The sequence below is a fragment of the Typopeltis vanoorti genome, chromosome 5, assembly GCF_054136105.1.
Source record: "Typopeltis vanoorti isolate ZY-2024b chromosome 5, IOZ_Tvanoo_1.0, whole genome shotgun sequence".
Lineage (NCBI taxonomy): Eukaryota > Metazoa > Arthropoda > Arachnida > Uropygi > Thelyphonidae > Typopeltis > Typopeltis vanoorti.
Window position 1 is genome coordinate 25,536,773 of NC_143553.1, and position 24,287 is coordinate 25,561,059.

Genomic DNA, 24,287 nt, shown 5'->3' on the forward strand with positions numbered 1-24,287 from the left:
AAAGAAGAAAAATAAATCAAACGTATGCCGAATGAAGTTTTCCGTTGCGTTCCCTTACAGCTGCCACTCATTGACCGCCACTTTCATAACGAATGAAACGTGCCAAAGAACCGCAGTAAGCTAATTACCTCTCAACTGCGGCAGATATCCGACTCCCCCGTTCTAAGCGAAAGCAGATAGGACCCGATAACGGAACAGGTTAACTTATAACATTAGCCCGCTGACAATGCGGTCATTGGTAGTATTCGTAACTCACTGACGGCTTTTAGTTTGGATACAGAGATGGACAGACAGACAGACAGATAGATAGATAGATAGTGTACGTGTGTGCGTGTGTTTTCTCCCGACAAATATCATAGCTCTAAACCCGAGGGCTGCATTCTATCATACCGCTCGTGCAATAAATAATTGATCCCCTACTTGCCGTCCGTGCATTTAGCAACCAGCCAACCACCCAGCAAACAGCTAGCGCCGGGCGTAGCGCGTGCGTGTACACTGTACAGTTCACGCGAGCTCATTGTTGCTTTGCGTTCCTAGGTGGGGGAGCCACTGCGCGAGGTAAGAGCCAGGTTCGGCAGCACCTCATCAACTTGCCGCCCGAAGAGCCACGTTTCTCGGCTGCTACTCGTACAGTCGGCCGCTCCATTTCCGCTTCCTGCAAGGTCGCCGCGTGCCGTGGGCGATGTCAGCCGTCTGACTGTGCCAAACGTCGTGGCTGTTGCTGGTGCTGCTGTTGTTGTTGTTGTTGTTATTGTTGTTGTTACTCCGGGCTGGGGAAGCCCCAGCGACCACCTGTTAGATTGTCTTTTTTGGGTCTCGAGAAGAAATCCTTTACCCTGGCTGCCCCTGGGCCTGAAGTTTGTTCCTGGCCACGTCAGGACTGCATCGACCGCCCGTCCAACGTGCGCGCGCCCCTGATCTACCCGTGGCTCCTCATGAAAATGGAGATGGCAACACAAACGCCTATCGTAAGTACAGTATGTTGCTCTTTTCTCTAGTGTAGTAGGAAGGACTTTTTTAGTTGTTGTTGGGAGGGGAGGAAGTTGTAATAGACTGCGGCGTACATGTGTATATGCTGTATGTTGTATGACGTCTACTATATACATAAATTACACTAACGGTACTGTCGTCCGCGAGTAGGGTCGATATTGTTCGCCGTGAATAAGTAATCTACCTCATTTAATTATCTCCAGTCTCTTTTAACTGCTCCGGAGCAATTTTCAAGTGGGTTAAGTCCTAGGAAAGAAGGAGGTGGGTAATACGCTGTGGCCTTACTTTGCTTGCAGGGAAAATAAGCGTCCTGAAGAGGCTAATTGGTTATCCAAATTCTTGTACCCGGAAATATCGTAAAGATATAAGGGACGTGGGATTCGGATAATCAAATCACACAGCGAAGACAAAGAAGAGTGGAAGTTTGGGGAACCTAAGAATGTCGCTTCGTTGTGATCCATGTGGTATAGTTTAATGATCTGATGGTATAACGGTCGTGTTAATTATTAAGGGGCCATCACTAATAATAGCAAATTAATGTGAGTAGATTTGAAAAGTATTTGCTGTGGAAAGTTATATGAATAATCACGCAGACTCGAGATTGTCGGAATGTATTATTATAATAAACATCGAAGTGATAACAATCAAAGCGTGCTAGTTAATTACTAATTTATATACATCTTTCGACCAAATAATCGGTCACCGGTTTTTTTCTGGCTTGTCGGTTTAACGAAAAGAATGCAAAGTAAACGCAACACTTATTGGTAATGGATGCACGGCGAACTTTTACAACGTTTTCTTTCAAATATTACAACTATATATTTCCCCGACGTCAATACGGATATCATATGAGGACATTCTGGTCAATCGTTATTACTTCTGATAGAAGCACGGCATGATGACTTGATAAAGGGTGCTTTTCAACAAAGAACTGCATCGTAAAACTGCTTATAACTCGCATTAAAAATAAAAGTTAAAGTAATAAAGGGGGAAACTGCTTATGCGAGAATATGTGGGTATTTTTTTTTCCCATATCACTTCCTGTTTGCCTTTATAGTTGCAAGATCTGTTTGCTGTCAGAAATTCTCGGAGCCACAATTTCACAAAGAGCCATGAAAAGAGAGACACAACAGTACTTAAATTCAGTTCTCAGAACTAAGTATGTATAATGACAGTATCATGAAAGTTAAAAGTTAAAATATAAATATATCTGTAATAATGGCACATATATTATGATATATTTATCTATGACATCAAAATTTAATATAATTTATTCGACACGCTTCATATTAATATCGTAAACTTGTTGAATGAGCTCTTAAGAGAACTGTTAAACCTTTTTAACTTTCACTGACTGTTCTTAAGTAGTTCGTTGTTGTTCGTACAGCGATAAATAGTTTTTCTTAATCAGAACTTAAAACTCTCATAACTTTCATATGCTGAGCCGATTTTTTTGGGAAGAGAAAAGCTATTTCGTTGTGATCTTCTTATTACAAGCCCGGCTCTAACACACTCTGTTCCTTCTATTTGTCTGAAAGTTCTACACCTGCACTTTCTTTTTTGAAAATTCGTTCAAGAAAGAAAGTAAGCACTGCACACAAAGAAAAGTGGTGTGCTTATAACACCGGATACCCAAAAAAATATCTCAGTGGGCGAAGTTTTGCTCCAATCTTCTCTTTTATATCCTGATCCAGATGAGTGCGCATAACGATATTGATTGTTTACTCGTCTCCAAGTAGTTAACTTGTTTTTATAAGTTTTTCCTTTCTTACTTTTTTATTTGTTGCAAGAGCAATTTTCTGTTCGCTTCTTTCTAGAGCATAGAAAGAATGATAATAATAATAATCATACACCCTTTGAAACGAGGTGCCAAATATTCTGTTAGCAGTCACTGGAACAGAATTGTTTGGTTAAGTTCATTAAATCGTTTTGCATAACACACACGCACACATGTATTTCTTTTCATTATTTGATAAAAAATAAATCGTGTAGCAAATTTCAAAAATATATCCATTGTCAGGACCAGCGATCAGAGACATATTAAGATTTTTTTTTTCGGTTAAACTCGGACCAATTATCCTTCCATCTATAAATTGCCATTTACAGATGGAAGGATAATTAGCCTTTGCATACGAATAAAGCAGAGTGCAGTAGTACCCAATCTGCGAAAGCTATAAGTAGCGAAAAACAATCCACATAACTGAGAATTTCATTTTTTTTTTTTCAAGATTCCCCAAAAACAACAGAATTTGTTTCTAGTCCAGTTCGTAAAGGTTTAGTATCGCTGCTTTCGTTTATCCCTGCGCGCGTAAAGTATTCACCGACAGTCATTATTGTCTCTTCTAAAGAAATGCTGGTAAAACATCCTTTGATGTTTATTTTGTGAATGGAAAAGTAATGGTGCAGCTATTCGAATTTCAAACACGTACGAAACTTCACGCATTTGGCAGAGTATAACATATAAACCTTCTTCATTTCGGGTTATGCAGTTTATATTGCGACATTAAAGCTGTCTGTTCGTGTTCGCATCGGTTTGGACTTTCGTTGAACTTTTCTTATGGGTTAAAGTTTTATTGAGTTGAAACAAGAACGTTGTTGACCCGTGGAAAAACAAAATTCAGAAATGTTTGCTCATTTACTTCGACTTCAGTATCGGTCATGTTTGCCTCCACAGATGTACGTTTTACAATGAGTTTTTCTAAACAGTGTTTTCTCGTAAAGGAATTATTGATATCTAGGGGGGAGAAATGTTTGTGGCAAGAATGAGATATTAAAATATTATCATATGTACGATATCATGCACTGTAATACTCTATCAAATATGCAAGTATAACTTATTAGAAATATCTAATAGGTTAAGTTTCAGAATGTGACTTAGATTCATCTATAAGTGACTCCAGCTAATCTGTTTGTTACCATTGGCAATGATTTTACTTGGTGAGCACTAAGATAGACTACATTGTGTTATATTGCAAAGTGCAGGGACTATATGATGCTTATCGCAGATATATATACAGTGTGGGATTGTTTGCTTCTAGCCTCTCAGTCAGTAATATTGGAGTCTTTGCAATCTGAAGAATAAATCGCATAATTAGACTCTTCCGGGAGAGAATGGGAGGTCAGAAAAGTCAGAGAAGACTTGGAATTCGGAACCATCCTCGAATTACGTCTTGAGATATAACTATCAGGAAATTAATGATTGATGGTATGAATTATACTTGGCTAAGAAGAAGGGGGTATTAGCAATGAACAGTGAAGGTATGTCACTTGCTTATTAAGTGTAATGGAATCTGTTTCAAGAGGAAACATATGCGTTTACATTTCACCTACTATAATTGGAATGTGGTAATAATTGCCTTTCCTACGTAATTAGTACCTCGCAGTACCAGCTTCTAATTACGTACGAATGATACTGGAGAGAGGCTTTGCAGACTATTGCAATCTCTCTCACACACACTCTTGTTCATAATTGCAATAAATATACCGTACAACAACAGAATATTTCTGATTAGTTCGCCTTTCTCTTATTTTGGTATACATTAACGATCATCGCAAGTGTAGTACGAATAAGGTTTGATATACTTACTTTGCTTTCTAGGTATCGTTTACGTGTCTGAGTTATTGGATGTTATGCTTTATCCTGTCCGATCAGGTTCCACATTAAATATAATAATACAAATATCCTCCTTATCACATATATTGTAGTAAATCAGTACTGACGCCTTAGACATCAAACAGCTGGGAAATGCTCCGTTTGAAATAATGGAAGGCATTGAAATTAACAAAATTACGGGAAACAGTAGTCGATTTTCTTCTGATCTACTCATCTTGTCTGTGTTTCACTTAGAGTTTTTAGCTGTACGACACTTCCCTTGAATTTCTTCTCATAGATTTTCGTTTGTATAATAAAAAGATAATTGAATTTTGTCGTGGCGCTAAACTTTATCACAAACTTTGAGACACGACACATAAATAATATTATTAAATATCCGATTCGTTTTTAGCAAAGCAAGAAAATTCCATTTTTCTGATAAGCGAAATCTGTTCTGATTAAAATAATCTTTCTTGTTACTGCGAAGTTCAGAACGTGGTATTTTCCAACTTCTCACGCTCATTCTTCAACATCCCCTCTCACCATCCACAGTACTCTCAAAACATCTGCAATTCTCTTTACATCTCCATTTATAACCATATTATATTTCATAATGTCACATAGCATTCAGGATGTTTATATTTCTACATTTCTTTTAAATATTTCCTGTTTAGAAAACTATTTTTCTTGCATGAAAATGCTCATCTAGTTTCAAATCGAGCTTTTCAACATACGCTTCTACTTCAGTCATCAAACGTAAGTTTTGGTACTGAACACAACAAGCGAGTTTTAATTCTGTCGTAGGGTTGTAGTCTATTCGTAGCATTAATATTAAGACGACTAAATCGTTTATGTTACGAATGCTTATGAATTCTTCCAAGGAAAAGCCATTAATCACGCATTTATCAGTTTACAAAAATAAAACTTTGTAAACTGATAAAACTTCGATGAGAGATTAGTTATGGATCATTGCAACTCACAGTCATCCTTCAGCAAATTACTTACAAATATAGATCGTGCATAAAAGCTGTATCTACATATTCAGGAAAAGTACCATTCCAGTGTAATCATCTGTGTCATTAGCAAGTTATGCACCGTCTATGGATATGATCTTAGAATATTTAGAGAAGATGAGTTTGCTATGTTGTTGATTTTAAGTTTTTTAACCTTAAAATACAGCCTCCGTAGTTCATTTGGTTTCGACAGGGTCCCTTTGGTTGGGAAGACCTGGGTTCAAATCCTGGCTGTGACGCGAAGAACCTCTTCTTGGGCTTTTCAATCAAAGGTGAATTAGCTAGTCTCATGCGGAGTAGAGACTCTTGGAAACTCGAGTGTTCCATCCTGCCCTCGCGAGCCCATATATCTACAGGTATAAATACTTACTAGGGCAGCTACCTTTCCTTATGGAAACAACAGGAAAGCATCTTGTTCTATAATTATAGAACAAGATGTTCTATAATTATTTTGTTTATTGACGTTACATAATCTGTCTCTTTTTCTATTTCTCGCCCTTATATAATCTAAAATATAATCTAAAAAAATTCAACTACTAAAATTCAGTTTTATGTTTTGATCTGTAATGTCTAACTTTTACACAGATAAGTAATCTAGCAGCTGGTTATATCTACACATAAATCATCTTGAACAAAACCCAACCGATATGCCAATCCTAAACAGAAAAGTCAGAAAACACCAAGTGAGAATCCTGTTTTAGCCACTTTGTCACTAATTTAATTTCTCTCTGCCAAACTTCCTCATTAATCTTCATCTAGCAGTCCTCGCATTGCATATGAAAATTTCTATTCTTGCGTGCGAGAATTGTTTTGCGAATCCTGTTATAATCCTGCTTGAACCCTTCATTCTCCAAGGTCCTCTTGTTTGCTCGTATACTTTGATTTCTTCTCCTTATTAAAATTTCAAGTAATCTTATTGTATATTTCGCAATATTCTGAAGAGGATCCAATTTATATTGTTACAAGCATATTTACTTTAGTTTCTACCGACAATTTCGTAGTTGCTTAAGAAGTACAATCCTATTGACATGCTTTTCACTTTTGCAGTGGATTCAAATTCTTTTGACATGTTAAATTTTATTTCTTTGAAGTTGATAAAATATTACTTTCAAATAACTTACTGGAATCGGGATATTAAATACTTTTAATTTAGAAAATAGTAGATCCGTTGACTCAATTGATACAAATGACTTGTTCTATTAATCTCTCTCTTTCTCTCTCTCCCTCAAAATTCGTTTTCATGCTACGTTTGTACTATACTGCTATATGGTTGAGGACAAAACTAAATATGAGGTTATTTTTATTTAAATATTTTGAGACAACAATATTTATATAAATCTGTATCATTGAGTTATGAAAAAAATAATTAATTAAAATTTAAAGAAAAAAAAGTAAAATAAAAGACAGTGTATTAGGAAAGCAAATATTCTAAACTTTTCTCTATCGAATATTCTGAAATACTTTTCTATTTATCGAGATTTTAAATTCTTAATTTGTCATCATTCGGTATAATGACAGATGTAGCACACATTGTCTTAGTATTTGTTTAGCACAGTTATCAAAAAAAAAAAAGTTTGGAAAAATAACCGAGTATATAGGAAACTCGTGGAACTTTCTGTAACAGTTTATTTGATGTCGCATCATTTAACAAGATAAGCATTTTATCAGAGCTTTGATTAAAATGATCAGAACCATTTTGAAATTTTAGTTCTACTCTGAAGAGACGTTTTGTTCTCTGAAAAGGACCACTGATTTGGTCCTTTTCGCAATTTCATTTTTATACGTATATTTTCCAGTATACAGTATTTTCTTAAACGAACCGAGAATATGAAGAAAGAAATGACTAATAAAACGACTCATCCTTACTAGTAAAAAACCAATGAAGTGACTTCATTGGTTTTTTACTAGTAAGGATGAGTAATCAAAAAAGTAAGCGCGCTCGCCTGCATATTTTCCCATAAACCATCCAGCTAACCTTTCTTCGTATGACTTTGATATTTCTATTTCATTCCATTATCACGTGATTATATTTGAAATCTGTGCTATACAACTATTTCATATTCCAGCAGATGTTACAGAAAAGTCGAGTCCACAAATCTTCATTCTTACGAAGTCGCTCTGTTTTAGTGTTTATGCCTTCTTGGAGAGAAGTAGATCAGTGGAAGTGGCATAAGAAGCCTTCGGAGAATGCACTTCATAAGGTTTAAAATTGTAGAAAGAATTCGAGCTGCCGATATCGCTTAGTGTAGAGTCCAAGTCGTCATTACAGCTGTGTTATCGGTACAATCCTGACACAGAGAGGCTCCGCACAACTAGAAATTTTGATAAGATGTCAGGTAAACTGATAAAGAAAGACACGTGTTCCGCTTTCCCGTGTCACTCTTACTGCGATTTATAGAGGTTTACCGAACTAACACCCTGCAAGACGGCTGAACGGGTGTGATAACTTGATGCACTGAGAAAGCGAGTAGTGACGAGCACAAAGAGAAAGAAAGTAGAAAGGACCGAAAAACGAGATGGAGAATCGAGAAGGGAAGGAAGAAAGAATACAGGAGATAAGATGAAAGTGAGAGGAAAGTGGTGACAGCAGCGAGAGAGAGAGAGAGAGAGAGAAATATGGATATGGATTCAGAAATCCACTGAGTGACGGATAGAAATAGCGATCAGTTGTGTTTTGAGAAGAGAATCTGAGAAAAAAATGCCATACAGGAAACAAAGAATGCAGCAAATACAAGAGCGAACGATAACTGGAATATCTGAAATTGAATAATGTGGATTGATAAAAGATTAAAATGACATTCCGATTTTTGCCGGCCATGTGAGAAACTGCTCCACCGGTGTGTTATCTGTTTGCATTACTTAACATTCTAAACTTATCACAATGGAAGCAATAACGTAATCGGTGACGGCCAGAAGACCTAACTGCCATCGCATGTTTATCTGTATATGTTTAAAGTCATAAAAGCATAACACGAAATTAAACCGGTAATTGTGAAAGCCGTGGGATTAAATAATGCACGTATTTAACACTAGAAGCATAGTTTAATGTACCGACATCTTGAAGTAATAAGCTTAACAGGGAATTATGCCTGTAGATATTCAGTGCATTAATAGCCGATTTATTGTCATGTTTGAAAAAAATAAGGTCGGAACAAAATATTAGGAAATGGTTCGGTTTCAGTTAATAATAAATAATACGCTTTCCTGTTGTTTCACATCTTGCTGTGTACCATTGGTTAATCAATACCTCGTAGCACAGCACAGTAGCAGGCGCTGACCTAGTGACCCACTCTTACCTGTTAAACCTTTAGGCTTCTGTGTTATTTAAACATAAGCAAATAAAGGAATGCCACCTATAAGTCCACACGTATTATAATTTCGCTTTCAATATTTATGGGTTTCGTACTTTTTTAAATAAGGATTACATTAGGTGTATCTTTTTTCTACAGTGTGCTCAGAATTTTTGTTTAATTTGCTGTTCGGTTAAAGTTAGGTATAAAATTATTCATTAAAGGTAAGCTATTAAGGACATCAGAGAGAGAATTATTTATCTTTATTACGAAAATGTCCTCCGCTATTCATTTAAGTAACAGTTCACTGCATGCAGAAGACGATTTTGAAATTCTGCATTATATGGTAACGTCTCCTCGAATGCTCTGCGTTTGTTTGGTAATTTACACAGGAAACCACAAAGTAGATTAACGGATTCCAACATGTTGTGCTACGGCGATTTGTACGTAGTATGGGAAATATTCTTCCACACACACACACACACACAAAAAAAAACATCTTATTTCAGTTTTCGTAACTACAGACACTCTCCCGAGAGCCTAGGGGGATGTGAAAACTCCGAGATTGTGTCTAGACAGTGTACTGTCCAACTAGCTTTCGTCACCTAATATGCAACGCAATACAATGTACGTTACTCGTAGTTGCATCTGATATTTATTCTTGAATTTATTTAAAAATTAAAATTGGTCAAATGGAAATCATTTAATTCAGTAATTGCAGATGGCTCACGAACCAGCAAGATTAAATTAACAGGGAATGAACAAGACTTGCGCTACCTTAAGTTCTGGGTTTACGTTAAGCCCAAATTCTTCCGATTTTTAATTCATCTGCGTTGTACGCGTTGAAGCGACCATCTGATGGTAGTTTCAGCATAATATTCGTGCACCTCACTCTGTATTGATATGTTTAAGCTAATATTCTCATTTCGGTTGAACAAAAATTCACATTCGCTAAATCATTCACACCTTCATAAGCAGAGTTTCCAAATTTCATAGTGTAGAACCATGAGCGTTAGCTCGCTCATGGTTCTATACTATGCACTATAGGTTACGAGTCTTTCATAGGTAGGAATAAAAATTAAAAATCAGTCAATAAATAAACAGTGATCTGAAAGTGAAAACTATTGCAAATGATTACGGCACTTTCGGTAGTAAGAACATTTCAAACTGAGTATGGCACACATTTCATCCGATCTCTTATGATACGCAAGCATCACCATCGCCGTTTATACGTTGTTTTTAATGCACTGCCTGCCGTGTATTCTTCCGTGAACGCTGTTTAACTGGATCTTAAATGCAACTCCATTATCGCAACAAGTTCTCGAATCTTTGTTTCGTTACCCTGCTACGTGATTATTCTGCGAAGATCGCGCATCGCATGACTAAGAATTTTGCAGTACTTGGGTTTAGCGTATACACACACACACACACAAGGATTCACAATGTTCCTCGTCTTATGTAATTTCCAGAAGTATCTCAAGAGAAGAAACGTTTTAAACATCCACTACAGCATCATGCAGAGACTTGTTTAAAGCAAGTTGCGCACCTCTTTTAGTGGCAGCTTATCTCCAAGTGTGTGCTCAGTTAGCTGTTTATTGGGGACTACAACCGTCTTATACTCGGTATCTCCCTCCACTTCTCGACTCCAAAGAGGACAACAATCTTGAAATAGGTTGAATTTATTGATGCATCCATAAATGGGCAGAACTCTTGTTGCATACGGAAGTGCGGACAAACGTTTGGCCCTAGCACATTTTGGTACAAATCCCATTTTCTGGCCGACGAATCTCAGATCGTAGCTTGATTCGTGAGCCATGAAAGACCGCTCTCCGTTGCCAGTTAGCCCTTGAATTATGAGTCGTTGTGGCCTCCTTGTGCGGGCACGTGGAGCATCTCCCTCGCTACCGAAGCCGTTTTCACGGCTTGCTACACCTGTTGTTTGCTGAAGATAAGTGGGATTTTACGTCCGCTCTTTAACGACACGCGGACAAAGGCATGTGCATCTGTGTTGGCGCATTTTGTCCTATAAGAAGAGTAAACCAAATGACATTAAGAGCTCGATGAGCAAATTCTGAAATATTTCATTACTGGAAGTTCATCCCAAGCAGCTACGTATGTTTACACAAGATAAATAAAACATACTCCGATGCATTGAGAAAGGAAAAGGTTGATGAAATGGAAGTCATTGTAACTGATATTATAGCGTCGAAATTTGTCTGGAACATGAATCACGTGTTTCTTCCCCTGGATACGTAATGAGTGACGTCACGACGAGGAAACTAATATTGCATTAATCTTCAGCAATTACACGGTTTTGTAGCGGAGAGGAAAGGACATCTGCACGTAATAGCGGATGTCCTAAATTCTCCGTTTGTATTTAAACAAACCATGTGTGTATGTGCAGTGAAAGCAGCTTAGTTAAACTGTACTGTCCAGATAACTGATCGTGATTCACAACCGTCTGGTTTATACTTGATTGTTTAGAGGCTCATTTAATTTGTTATAGCTTAAGTGGTCACGCGTGCCCCTCCGCTGCAAACACATAAAATTCGTTAACTACCCCTCTGCTAAGTCAGGTGCAAATTGAAGATAATGATAAAAGCTTAATTGAGAAAAGGTTTGTGTATAGGAAATTATGCAGGATGTTAGTGTCTTTTGTACACATGGTTACGGACTGTGAAACATCGCATCACTTACCAGGAATGAGGGAATAGCATTCACGGAGATAAATATCCTTAACTTAACTAATGAAAGGAAACACAATATTTCATATTTTCCAGTTTCTTTGGTTTTCGTCACTTTTGAATTGGTAGTCCTCCGTTTCCAACCTTCAAGAAATAGTTATTCGAATGTACACTATTTTAATCATTGTACATAAGAAGTATATAATGATTAAAATACTTCGGTGTATTTGGTACATCCTACAGTAACGTTCTAAAAAGTAGACGGAATAATTCCAAGTTTTTGAGAAAGACAGGTACATTAGGAAGCAAAGAAAAATTCAGACTGTAAGAAATCTGAGTATAGCAGTGAAAGAAAGTCTACTTCAGATTTTTTCCAGTAGACGATTCCAGAAAGAAAGAATCAGGGAAGTGGGAGGAAATAATCACTGTGGAAGATTTAACTCCTCTATAGAAGAAACTCAAAGAAAATCGTCTCACCTTACATAAATAATGTGCATAACCACAGAGATGGGGAGAGCGAGAGAGAAAAAAATCTCTCTCTCTTTCCGAAAACGAGATGCTTGTGTATGAATTGCAGTAGGAAAAGTTAGTATATATATCCCCTTTGAGACTATACGTTTTTCTAAAGAAGGAAACCCGCTATAACTCAAGAATAAAATAGCTGTTGTTGCCTTTCCTTTACAGTGAAAGCTCTTGCTTAATCGAAGAATAAGGATTTGATAAAAAAAAATAAATGAAACACTTAGGAAGAGAATAGTTTATTCTTTAGCAGAGACTTAATTACGTAGAATGATTCATACATTATATTACTCAGTGAATATTGCACAAAAAGATTCGGAACGAAATAATTTGCATTCATTGGATACAATAAGATTAAAAGTAATTAATTGGTATTCCATGAAGCACACACATGAAAAGTGAAGCTATTTTAATGCTAGAAAATATTTGCACAATCTCTTACGTGTTTGGGTTCAATCAGCTTGCATATGACAAAAGCATGAATAGCCCATGTGTCCGTGATCTGGTCCAATTTCCTGAAAATAACATTACATAATAACCCAAGATTTTGAAAGAGTACTTATTCCCAAACCAACGTCTGTTTGAATATGCTTTGCTCGCACGAATTTTTACTGTATTTGCGGGCTAGGGGTAACTTGCACATATCACTGATGGAGGCGCCGCAGTTAAAGGGCAATCCTATAGTTTAAAAAAATCTTCTCGTCCAATCTTAATTTTTCTTCCGCACCCCAAATCATATTGCAGCAGATCTGCTGGATGAAAAGTGGGGGGTAAACTACTCGACCTCCTTTATGGTCCACTCTGCGTGCATCTTTTTCGCTTAGTATTTGCTATCTCATTCGATGTGTCCTTCTGCGCATCTATGTCTTGATTCACTTTGGTGATCCACTTAGGCCTTCTACCCTCCCCACCACTTTTTTTTTTTCATCACTATGCGTGCGTTTCTTAGACCAGACTTTGGCAACTTTCCAACGTTTTAAACCAAAATGTTTATGGATTTGAAATTGTTAGGGTACTCTTTTTCTTTATCCCCATTACCCCCTTCTCCTACCCCACTTGTACAAGTGCTTTGTGTGTATGTGTGTAGGAGAGACTTAACTTTGATATTGTTAAAAAAGAAAAAGCCATTTTTGTTGTAAAGCACAAAGCTTTATATTCGTAAGAAAAACATGTGGCATAAGAAATCAAAACTTTCTTACTACAGAAACTAAAGGGGAAAAAAATATAAAATTAAATCAACTCTTAGTTTTTATCGTAAAATCGGATGTTTCTTGTAAATCCTGAGAAGCAAAAATAAGAAATATAGATTCATGCCCTGGGGCCCGTTTGGCTTGCTATAATTTATACACCTACGACAGCTGCCGATCCGTCAAAATATCACAAACAGCCGCGAGATTTTCAATCTGACAGTCTTATTCTAATTCACTTTCCAAACTTAGCTAAATTGTGAATGTAAAAATTTATGGTAACGTCTTTGTACATAATAATAAAGCATTTCACGCATCTCCTGTAAAATATTAATCTTAGGGTTCTCGAACACACAAGTTTCCATAATCATTTCGCTAATTTACTATCAAGATTTCTTTCCGTTTTCAAACACCTTCACTATTTATGCTACCCAGAAATTATTTCTTTAAATCACATAACAACATGTTATTCTGGTAATACATTTACATTTTATATTTCGGGTCTTTGTGACCTTTATGAGAGGTCATTATTGCAGCATGGATTTCATCAGTCTCCCTGATTTGTGGTTTATATTACAGCAGATGAAGACAGTGATAAATTATACGATTTTAAAGTGTGCTTTGTTGTAGGACGGTGAATAATTCGATTTAGCCAGCTTTGACAACTTAACCGCAAATGACTTAACAAGGAATTAACTGGGCTTCTAATACGCATATGTTTGTGTCATGTTTGTGTATCTACAAATTACCACACGTATTCATCCAGATTACTGAAGTATTATTTCTTCTTACGATTTACTACTGTGTGGATTTACACTAGAAGGAAACATTAGGCAATAAACTACAACTTGCGTCATTTGCTGATCTATCAAGTTATCACATGATCCACTGGAAATTGTGGGCGTGATGTTCATTGACTATGCATGCACGTATATAAAGGTATTTAATGATTTAGCTTATTAAACAGTTGCTGCGATGAAGCAATTCTTTATTTTCTGCACCATTCTGATCAGATTATATCATCAGTATCTTACGCTGTTGGTTATAAAACTATTATTTAAGTAAAACTCACAATGATCTTATATCCTTTCTGCGCAAAAAGAATTGATATAATTGTCGAAATGGATTAAACAAGACAGTTTTATCATCGTTTTCCGGAATCTTTGCTTTCCTTCCTTAGCAGAGTTGAGTTCATCTGACATTTAATGAGGGCAGCTACCATTCTGTTTCTATACCCTAATGAAAACTGTATCATGCCTTTAAACTCTGTGTGTTCCTAGGCTGGTGTACCTGTTCTGTGAGATAAAAATAACGAAGGTACCGAGCAGAAAATCCCTTCCGTCATCGTATGAGATCGGATAAATAACTCATCTTCATTAAAAAGTTCTTACCGGAGTTCTTTTTGTCGCGTGCTAGATGGAATTCGAAGCCAGATCTTTAAAACTTTCAAAGACTTCCCAATATTTTAGAAAGTTAGGTGCATGAGAGGGTGGGGAGAAAGATGCCTATCGAAACATCGTATTATCTATAATACGTACAGTAAGTGGTAACAACCACAAATCGAATGATAGTCCCAGTAATTCAGTTCCATTTCTGAATTCCTTTGCAAAGTGCAAGCAGTAGAAATGACGCGACCTGCTTGCAAGATAATTAGGCAGACAGATTAATATTGCTGTTCCAATAGCAGGTGATGTCTGCGTAGTGATGGTTCTCCATATAATAATCAAACGAGTGTATACAAAATGAGTCTGTGTAAATCTTGACGGTTGAAATCATATTGAGCAGAATCATTATATGGTTACTTTTGATTTTTAAATTTGTTGCTTAGTGATAAATGCTACACATAAAACCATATATTTGCATAGAGGTTTGTGGGGAATAATATCTAACACTGGACAGTAGAATCTCAGAGACTATAAAAACACAATTTAAAAGGATCTCAAAACTGTTTCTGTTTCTAGGTTACGAGCAACCATTTAGAGATTCTTATTTTGTCGAACGCTCCATCCGTAAAAGATTGCATATAAACCTATAGTACATAAGTATCTTGAGTAGGATACGTTTTTTTTTTTATTTTGTTTTTATATAAAACAGAAAATATAAATAGTTAAGCGTAGAAAAAACAAAAGTTTGATTTATAAAAATAAAATACATTTTTTCGGCTGAAGTGAGTCATTCTCTTAGGAGATAGTCGGATGTTTCATTTCAGAAACTAGGGTTCCCTTCCTTCAGCAAAGTAGACAAACTTGGCGGAGAATGAGCGCGAATAATAGCTATAATGGACACAATTTATTCACCAGAAGACCTTAAACGCCTTAGTCCAAACAACATCCCTATAAATTAATATTTCTAGTGCTTTAAGTTATAGGTTTTAATATTAATAGTTGCCTCATACAGAACAGAAATTGAAGTCGAAGGAAGAGGCAAACTAACCTCTTCCTTCCGGACTAACCAAAGGCATTACGATTTGATTCAGTAACAGAAAAATATTAAGAATTTTTTATTTGATTTGCTGAATGGCATATAAGGCCACAGTTTGATTTTATAACTTGGTTTCTGTATGTAACCATTCTTTTTTCAAACCAGTCGCATTATATTCATTTCATCACCGCACATCGATATTGGATCGCATAGTATGCGCGATATCCCATTTATTTATTTTTATCCTAGTTATCCTTTCATTCTAATTATCCTAACCATTTGAGCACTTCTGTCTGTGTATTGTAATTGAACACCGAGCTCTTTAATTGGAGCTGTTTTCCGCGTATCATGTATAAGTTTTGAATAACATTTGCGAAGATGAAGAATAATTAATTATCTTTAATAATTAACAAAGAATTGCTGTTCAACCTTTGGCAAGCACAGCTTCTGTGTTATCCAGTGCTCCTAAGAATGAATTGTACAGCCATCCAAGCATTAATTCTTACACCTGCTGCAAAATGTGCATAAGGCATTGACAAAATGCCCTTTACAATATTCTCATTATTGAATTTTTAGCTACTATGAATACCTGTGATTCTTCTAGGCGAGGTGAATAATTTATGGTCATCTACTACACCATCCACCTGGTGTTCCCTTCTTCTTCTTCTGATAATTAGCAGTAGCTTGCTAATGAAACTTCATTACGACCGAAATATTTATTCTTTCCACGTCTGTAGACAAAAGGTAAAACTCTTATTTAAACGGATGCTACAAATTAATAATAACTGTGCAGTGTGAGTCCTGCTGGGCTATTAATTTTTACTACACAAAGCAGTACAACTTAATTTTCTTGGTGGTGTGTATTTAAATTTAAGAGGCGAAATAAAATGCATGATAAGTGGCAAACAAATACCACCTGGAGCGATTTTCTCCTTTATCTATTTTTACTCCAATAACTTCCCTAATCTTACGTGTTACGAAAGAACAATGGACTAAAGGGTAATTGCTTCAAGCACTTTTCTACTCATGTATTGTCAGCTCCGTAACACTTAACAGCGTCCAAAATTGAGGGGAACACAATAGTTTATACGCGCGTGGGTGTGCATAATTTTTTAATTAGCTTCAAGACAAAAAACTTGATGTAAACTATCCTGAAGAGTCAATGTTTCAAATATGTTATTGCGCACAACTCTTCTAAAATGCAATCACTTAATTTTTTTCTTCATTTTCTTCTCTTTTTTTGTGGTCTGTAATTCAGTATAATGTGCAGTTAGTGTTGATAAAAGTGTTTCTGAAATAGGAATGCAATATTCACATTAAAGATCAAATATTTGCCACACTCACCGATCAAATAGCGCTGCATCTAAACAACGTACTGTTTTGGATGCACATGCAGAAAACTTCTATAGCTAGCAATAAGATACACGACTGATATTTATTTATTTTATCATTTTTCTCTGAGAATGAAAGGGAATGTAAATGATTTATAGGGATTTTTATTTCTCAAAATTCAAATAAATAAGTCAGAGTCTCGGGCTACGTAACAGAATCTGGAAAAATATTTACTATTTTTCAGAAGCAAGATAGCTTGGGATAGAAAAATATCTAAAGACAATATGCCACATATCAGGTGTGTGTGTGTGTTGTTTTAGGAATAATTTTACCTACGATGGTGGTTCTCAGGGATTTGAACGTCCTACTAAATGCACTTAATGCATTAGGCCTACCATTCGTAATCATTATGCATCTAAACTTACTGCCTAATTAGTCAGTGGTCCTAATGTGGGCTTGCACAACAGTAAATTATACGAGGAGTGACAGGCCACTGGGCCAGACCCCTGTTTACTATCACATCTTTGTGGGACGCGAATCCCCGAGGCTTCTGGATAGTTTTAATTATGTGCCTGTTCGGGAACGCTACACGGCAACTGAGGTAGTAATTCCTTGTAGCACAGGCACGAACGCCGTCAAGGGGTGTATAAACAAAACATGATAACGCCATTTATAACGGTAGATAACGAACTATTTGCGGAATATAGAGATGCGATCCAGCGGCTGAAATTCGGAGTCGCATCCCAGGAGGAATGTTCGCGTGGAACTGCTACACTCGAGAAGAGACATCTTCCTTATCTTGGCTGTATTTCTCCTTCATCAGTTGTTAAGGTTACCGTTTTCCTTCTTCCACTTTAAGATCTAACTATCTCCCTAAGACGGTTGATTAGAAAGTTGTTTAATCACGCACCTTTATTATCATAAATATTTTAAGCTGAAGGCTTCTGTGCCTCTTTCCTTACCTCAAGGACAAAATTTTGTCATTGGTAAATGAGTATCAACTGTTAATTGTCTAATCAACTATCGCATTATCACGTCCTGTCTGCGTACCCCAGGATTTCACAATAAACGCGAAGATTTGTTTCCTTAGTAATGTGTGTTTGGGACTAATTTTGTGTCTGCTGTTGCTAGAGAAGCTCTTGGCATTCATTAAGATGTATCGACAATTTCAACGAAATTCAGCTCAAGAAGAGTTGGGTCAAGTGGTAAATAGAAAGTGCATCGCGGACAGTTTAATAATAAAATGTGAATTCTTATTTTTAATTGAGATCAGATGATAAAGAACGCTAATTTACACTTGAATTTTGAAACTTAGAACATGTTCTAAGTAAATACTACTGTTTCGAACAAAATAGTTCTATTCTCCTGTCGTATTAATTATTTTCAATTTAAACTAAACTATTATTATTATTATTTTGAAGCACTTTAACGCAACTCTTACTGCTTATAATAGAAATATGCAAATCATCCGTAATCATTAAAACATACTCGAGTATTTATTACTTTCGTTTTGTTAAAAGTATTTATATGAGTGTTTTTGTATAACCTATCCGAGGTCGCAATTTCTTCAATTACCATTTATTTAATGAATAAGAAATGGACGAAACTGACATCTGATTAATTCAGACTACCCTTTTGATGTTCTGGCATCTTTGGGACTTGAAATGCGCTATTTTCCTTATTTTTTTTTATTAACTCGGCTAATTTTTTAATAGATCAAACAAAAAACTACATGATTTAGGATCTTTTAACTCGATTAAGTTATGTTTGCAGAATTCTTCGGTTCCTCTTTCATTTATTTCAAATTCAGTTATTATTTTTCATTCAATTACTTCTTTCTCATCAAAACAGAAAACATCCACTGCATCAGGTAACCGATGCAGCGGCGTTGTTTATTTTATAATGAACAGAATGCAAACACGGAATTACCCCCAAATAATATTGATAAATTATTAATGAATTAATTACGTTGTTTTACTTTTCAGCATTAAGTTTCTCCAGAATGCTAATTTTCATTACAGTTACTTAGAAAAGCAAAAATTATTTTCTACGATATTTGATTGCTTTCTCTTTCGATTTCTCTTTCGATTGCTATTTCATTTTTTCTCTAATCAATTCTAATTAAGTCCTCTTTAAATAATTTACAATTTGCAAACTAATATTAGAAAAAAATGTAATTATCTATGAGAAGCGTATTACTTACGAAGAACTGAGAGCATTCGAAAAAATTTTATTTATTTTGTAAATATGCTGTAACCAGGAACAACAAAATTGCATGCAGGAATTGACCCTTAAAAGTGATTTTCGTTTTGGCATTTATGCCAAATATAGTGCAGAATTGGATTAATAAAAACCCTTTAGAGTGGTAACTTTGTAGAGCTTCAAAATAAAATAATACAAAAGAATTGGAACTCATGAGGGGAAGGCTTAATATTAAATGCTATTAATAATTATTAAATAATAGCATTTAATAATTACACTGAGTGTTGGTATATTAATTAATATCAAAATATGATTAATTATTCTGTCAATCCATGAACATCGATGCAACACACAGGGTCACTACTCACAGAAAGCGGTAATAGTAAATTTTGGTTCTCTCCGACATAATTTCTTCCAACCTTTCAGTTTAGATTCGAAGGCTTGTGTTTTGCTAAAGTGTCTGATTTCATAAGATAATTCAACTCTGCTCGAGTTACTGGATCCAGTTCACAAGAACACGATGCTTCACTTTCAGGTTCGGATGACCAGTCTCGGATGGTTTAGGAACTTGTAGAGTGTTATCATAGGGTAGTGATCTCATGGCTGATGGCAAGTTTGAGTATGTGGTTACGTTTTGGACTTTGAAAAAAGGCCAGATATGTGTCTTAAGAGCACTTGACGTGGTCTCCCCTTTCATTCGGATAGCAAATGCACTGGTGAATGAATTTTAATCATCCTCGTAAACATCAAGAACAGTTTGCAAAATATATCGGAATACCCGTTTCGGTTACGATTTCCCTCTTCACATCCGAATTACACCTCAAACACTCTCGTTGTTTGAAATGGGACGAGGCAACTAAGGCATGTATTGTGTCTGTTGCTTGCGTATGTTCTTCTCGACGGTTTGCCTGTATTCTCTTAGTGAAAAACCAGAGTTCAGTGTTCAGGAGGGGAATATTCTACCATCCCGGTATGAGATAGCCAACTCATCCTCAGTTCTTTTTATACTTCGTGTTATACCGCCATTTAAAGACAAAGCAGTAGTATCGATTATCTGTAGTTAAGTCAATATCGACGAGGTCCTGAGTTTGAACAGAAATGGATTCGAATCCCGTCTAGCACGCGAATTTTTATCAGTTATATGGTTTTTCAAGTGAGGGTGTGTTAGCTGGTCTGATAAGGAAGTGGCACGGTTTGTTATTCCCGAAAAAACTTTGGGCCGGTTTTTCATTCCGCAAACCTACCTGAAGACATAGCAGACAGTGCAGATTGGATTAACTGCCTACTATAATCCCTTATCAGGTTTATAAGAAGCTAAACTACCTATCCGAGAAATTACACTGTGCCTGAAATTGAAAGATAAGATGGGTAGTATTGTCATCTGCAAGTTAAGGTCGCAAGGTTTAGTAAAGAAGGTAAATTTTTAAGCGGACATGTCTGTACTTAAAATAATTTTTGTACAACATATTATGATGATCATTTTTTTTTTCTTTGGAAATATCTGATTTCGAATTCGATCAAAAGAAACATTTATAAGAGCTACAGCCGAAGTTGAATCACATTCGGAGGTGTCGGCACCGTATGGTTCAAAAGACCTAGGTCCAATTCCGTACGAGAGCAAAACTTTTCAACTAATGGCAAGTGAGTGGGTTTCAGTCCGGATGGGGGGGGGGGGTTATTCAGCAGGCACGAAAACCAGTCAGAAAACCTACACAACGTACCGATATTTTACACTCACGCAGTTCCTTTGTCATATTTAAAATTGGTAACTCCGCTAACTCGCTTAGCTGGATTATTTATTATATCCATCTGAAAGCGAGTTAGCGGATGTTTTATCAATATGACAGGATTTTCTTCCCAGAATAGACAAAGACCAGAGGAACACACGCAGTCAACTGACGCAATGTGTTTTCCTGGGATATCCACTTCAATGTAATTCTGAATAATCAAAATTGAATCTTTAGAGAAGTTAATAAAAGTATTAAAATCGCGCTATGGAAGTGTTTCTCAACTAGACGAATATATGACAATCAACAAAGCGAACGGAGAGAGAGAGAGTCATGTACTGCCTTTTCTGGATAATTTAATGGCGGGATGGATCCATCATCTTCATGTGCCTGCGTCCTCTTGAAAAAAGTAATTCAAACTGTATTTTAGAAGAAAAAATAACTAACCGCCCAGTGGTGATCGCTTAAACATGCAGTGGAAAAAACTTCCAGCTAATTGTTGCATTCAAATGCCGACGGTAACAAAACATGAGATTTAACAGAAAGTAACGATAAGAAATCTATAAGCTGATCCTTACAACGTCCTTCTTTACAGGTTTACAGCGACGTGAGAACGTTGCACGTTCTGTTTCAGGCATACAGGGACGTTTTATACGCTCTTCTGGTGAATTTGTCTTTTGGAGAACACGTGAAGTCACGCACAACTGACGGAAGCACTTGTCCCTGATCCCTGTTGTGTGTTACTGTCTTTACCTTTTACTCTTTGTCTGATCTATGAAAGGGAGTGGAAAGGACACTAAAGGCTAACGGCAGATAACTGGATGTGAGAGGCAGAAGGAAGATAACAAGAGACAGAGGAAAAATCGGGGAGATTTAGAAAACGAAAGAAGTAAAGGAGATTGAAAGATAGCGAAGAAATATGAGCGGGAACGTTTGGAGGCTGAAATGATTCGTCCTCTGCTGTACTCTGGATGAGGTGGCTGCAATATTATTGAATTTGAAATTTTTGTTCCTTCTCGAATAAATTTTATTACTCATGAATGGATTATTTTTTCTTTCTTTCTTTTTTTCTTCTTTTTTTATCAGACTATAAAGATACAAAAAGCTATAAAAATTAAAAGTGTTCTTTATTAAATAATGCTGTTAATTTCTAGAATATATTATGACGTTATGTTACGCTCCTAACAATCGATTTTAGCATCTATTAATTTTAATTAATTTTCGCATTATTTACATTGGCATTATTAGATGCTTTATACTAATTATTAGCAAAGGAAAATATTAACTGATAACACTTTTCTATTAAACATATTAATAAAATAATCAACAACAATCTATTTTATTTTTTTTTAATCATAATACAATATGAATTGAAGGAAATTTCATATTTTTTCCAGGGTTATGAACAAAATATGAAATGTCTTTCAATTCATGCTGCATTGCATTACGATTAAAAAAAGTAAAATAGGTTATTGTTGATTTTTTAATATATTTAATAAAAAAATCCATACTCCTAAAAACTAAAATATAACTTTAAAAAATAGCACTTGGAATATCCACTTGTTTACTGCGCACTCGGAATTAAAATGAAGTCTCCAGATTAATGGTGAAGTTCTATTTTCATCTAGAACCTGATCTTAAATTCAAAAACCCCCCCAAGCTATATCTCATATTTTATGTATATAGGTTAGTAGTGTACTGAGACAAGGCAAGTTGGGAGGTTAAACTAAAGCAAATCGTTGTGAGAACATTACAATAATTAGCGATCTTATCTTACAGAACTATTGTTATGCGACAAGCATAAAACTCTCAATGCCGAACCGTTTAACTATAAATATATATCTTCTTTTTTTAATACTTCTTGTTTAGTTGAATTTATAGATAATTAAAAACCGGTTAATGTGATACTACTCCTGTGAAATCCTACTCAATAAAATTACTTAATATACTAAAATATATATTAATTGCGCTTGCTAAAATTAGGAAACGAATACATTGTGTTTAGCTGCATTCGCTGGCTAGTTTGTTTGTTTTGAAAGGGGAAATCCATGTTTTCAGGGAGGAAACCATCCAATCCGTACAAACAACCCCTAAGTAAATTCCTTTACTTGAAAAGTACTTATAAGATTTCATCATAACTTGTCAAAATCTTAATCCAGATTTTTCGACAAGTGAAAACTTGCAGTTTCTTCTTTCTCACTTTCTGATATATATTTCAATCCTTTTGCCACCTGGACAGAAAGCGTGGGGGAAAGTGATGGGAACTATGAATTACACTTTCAAATTTAGTATTCATTTAACTGAATATTTTATTTGTTACAGAACTGCGTTGGTCTGATGTTATTTCTTCACTACTTTGTTGTTTAAATAACGAACGTTTGCTGGGGATATTAATGCAACCTGTTTTCATAACAATTATTATAAATACAACAATCGCATTTACTTTTCTTTATTCGTAACCAAGACTAATAGGGGGAATCTAGTTTGAGAGTACAAATAACCTACGCAATGTAGGGTCGTCGGATAATGAGCAAAAACACATAATATCCGAACACCGTCATACTGAAGATATCGAACATGCTTAATAGTTTCCATAGTATTATTTGAGATGAGAAGATATTTATGCTTGCTTTGCCAGTGGCTTTCCCAAATGATAGATCTGACAGGGATTTGCAGTGATATTTCTATGACAGGCAAGTTGCCAAATGTGGCCTGCAGATAAAAATAGACACAGTTACGTTGAAAGTGACCCTCTTAGTAAAGGCAGTTTGTCCCCTTAGCACACCACTATCTACATATTAAAGCAGCATATCAACCTACATAACAGTGACACCCACATTTTGATGGTTGGCGTTAATGCCAACAATCTTAAGATGTTCGTGGCTGAATAAGATTGACCGTCTTACTATCATTTAAGTTTGTAAAATTGCCTGTTTTGAAAGATACAAAGCAAAACCACATCGCGAGATAGAAGACAAACACGCGCTGATGCTGTTTGGCTGCTAATTCCTCTTAGAGTTCGTTTGCCGTTAATTCCCTATACTTTCAATTATGAAATCCTATCTATGTGTTCTTATACTGAACTTGAGAATTCTTCGCACTCCTTGTGCGAAAGCAGTTTCTTTCTTTCTTTCTTTCTTGACTCATTAGAGAAAAGAATCTTTCCTGCTCTTCTAATTGCTTTCATTATTTACTCGAGTTAATTATTATAAGGGTTCTTGTTAGAGAACTGTTGCTACACTTTTATGAAGCGTGTTTTGAAAACTGTTAGGATTTTACCGCTATGTCGCGGACTGTTTCGTTATAGTTTTTTTTTTTTTAATCTAACTT

General features: G+C 35.8%; 1 protein-coding gene across 4 annotated transcripts in view; it reads left to right on the forward strand.

Annotated features, from left to right (window-relative positions):
* The first annotated feature begins 668 nt into the window (after positions 1-668).
* LOC150106269 (cytotoxic granule associated RNA binding protein TIA1-like) overlaps positions 669-24,287 on the forward strand; it is a 665,834-nt gene continuing 642,215 nt past the window's right edge. For all 4 annotated transcript variants that reach the window (XM_090392287.1, XM_090392288.1, XM_090392289.1 and 1 more), the window contains exon 1: positions 669-968. In XM_090392287.1, the coding sequence (XP_090248413.1) occupies positions 936-968 (33 nt within the window). In that variant the 5' untranslated portion in view covers positions 669-935. The remainder of the gene's footprint in view (positions 969-24,287) is intronic.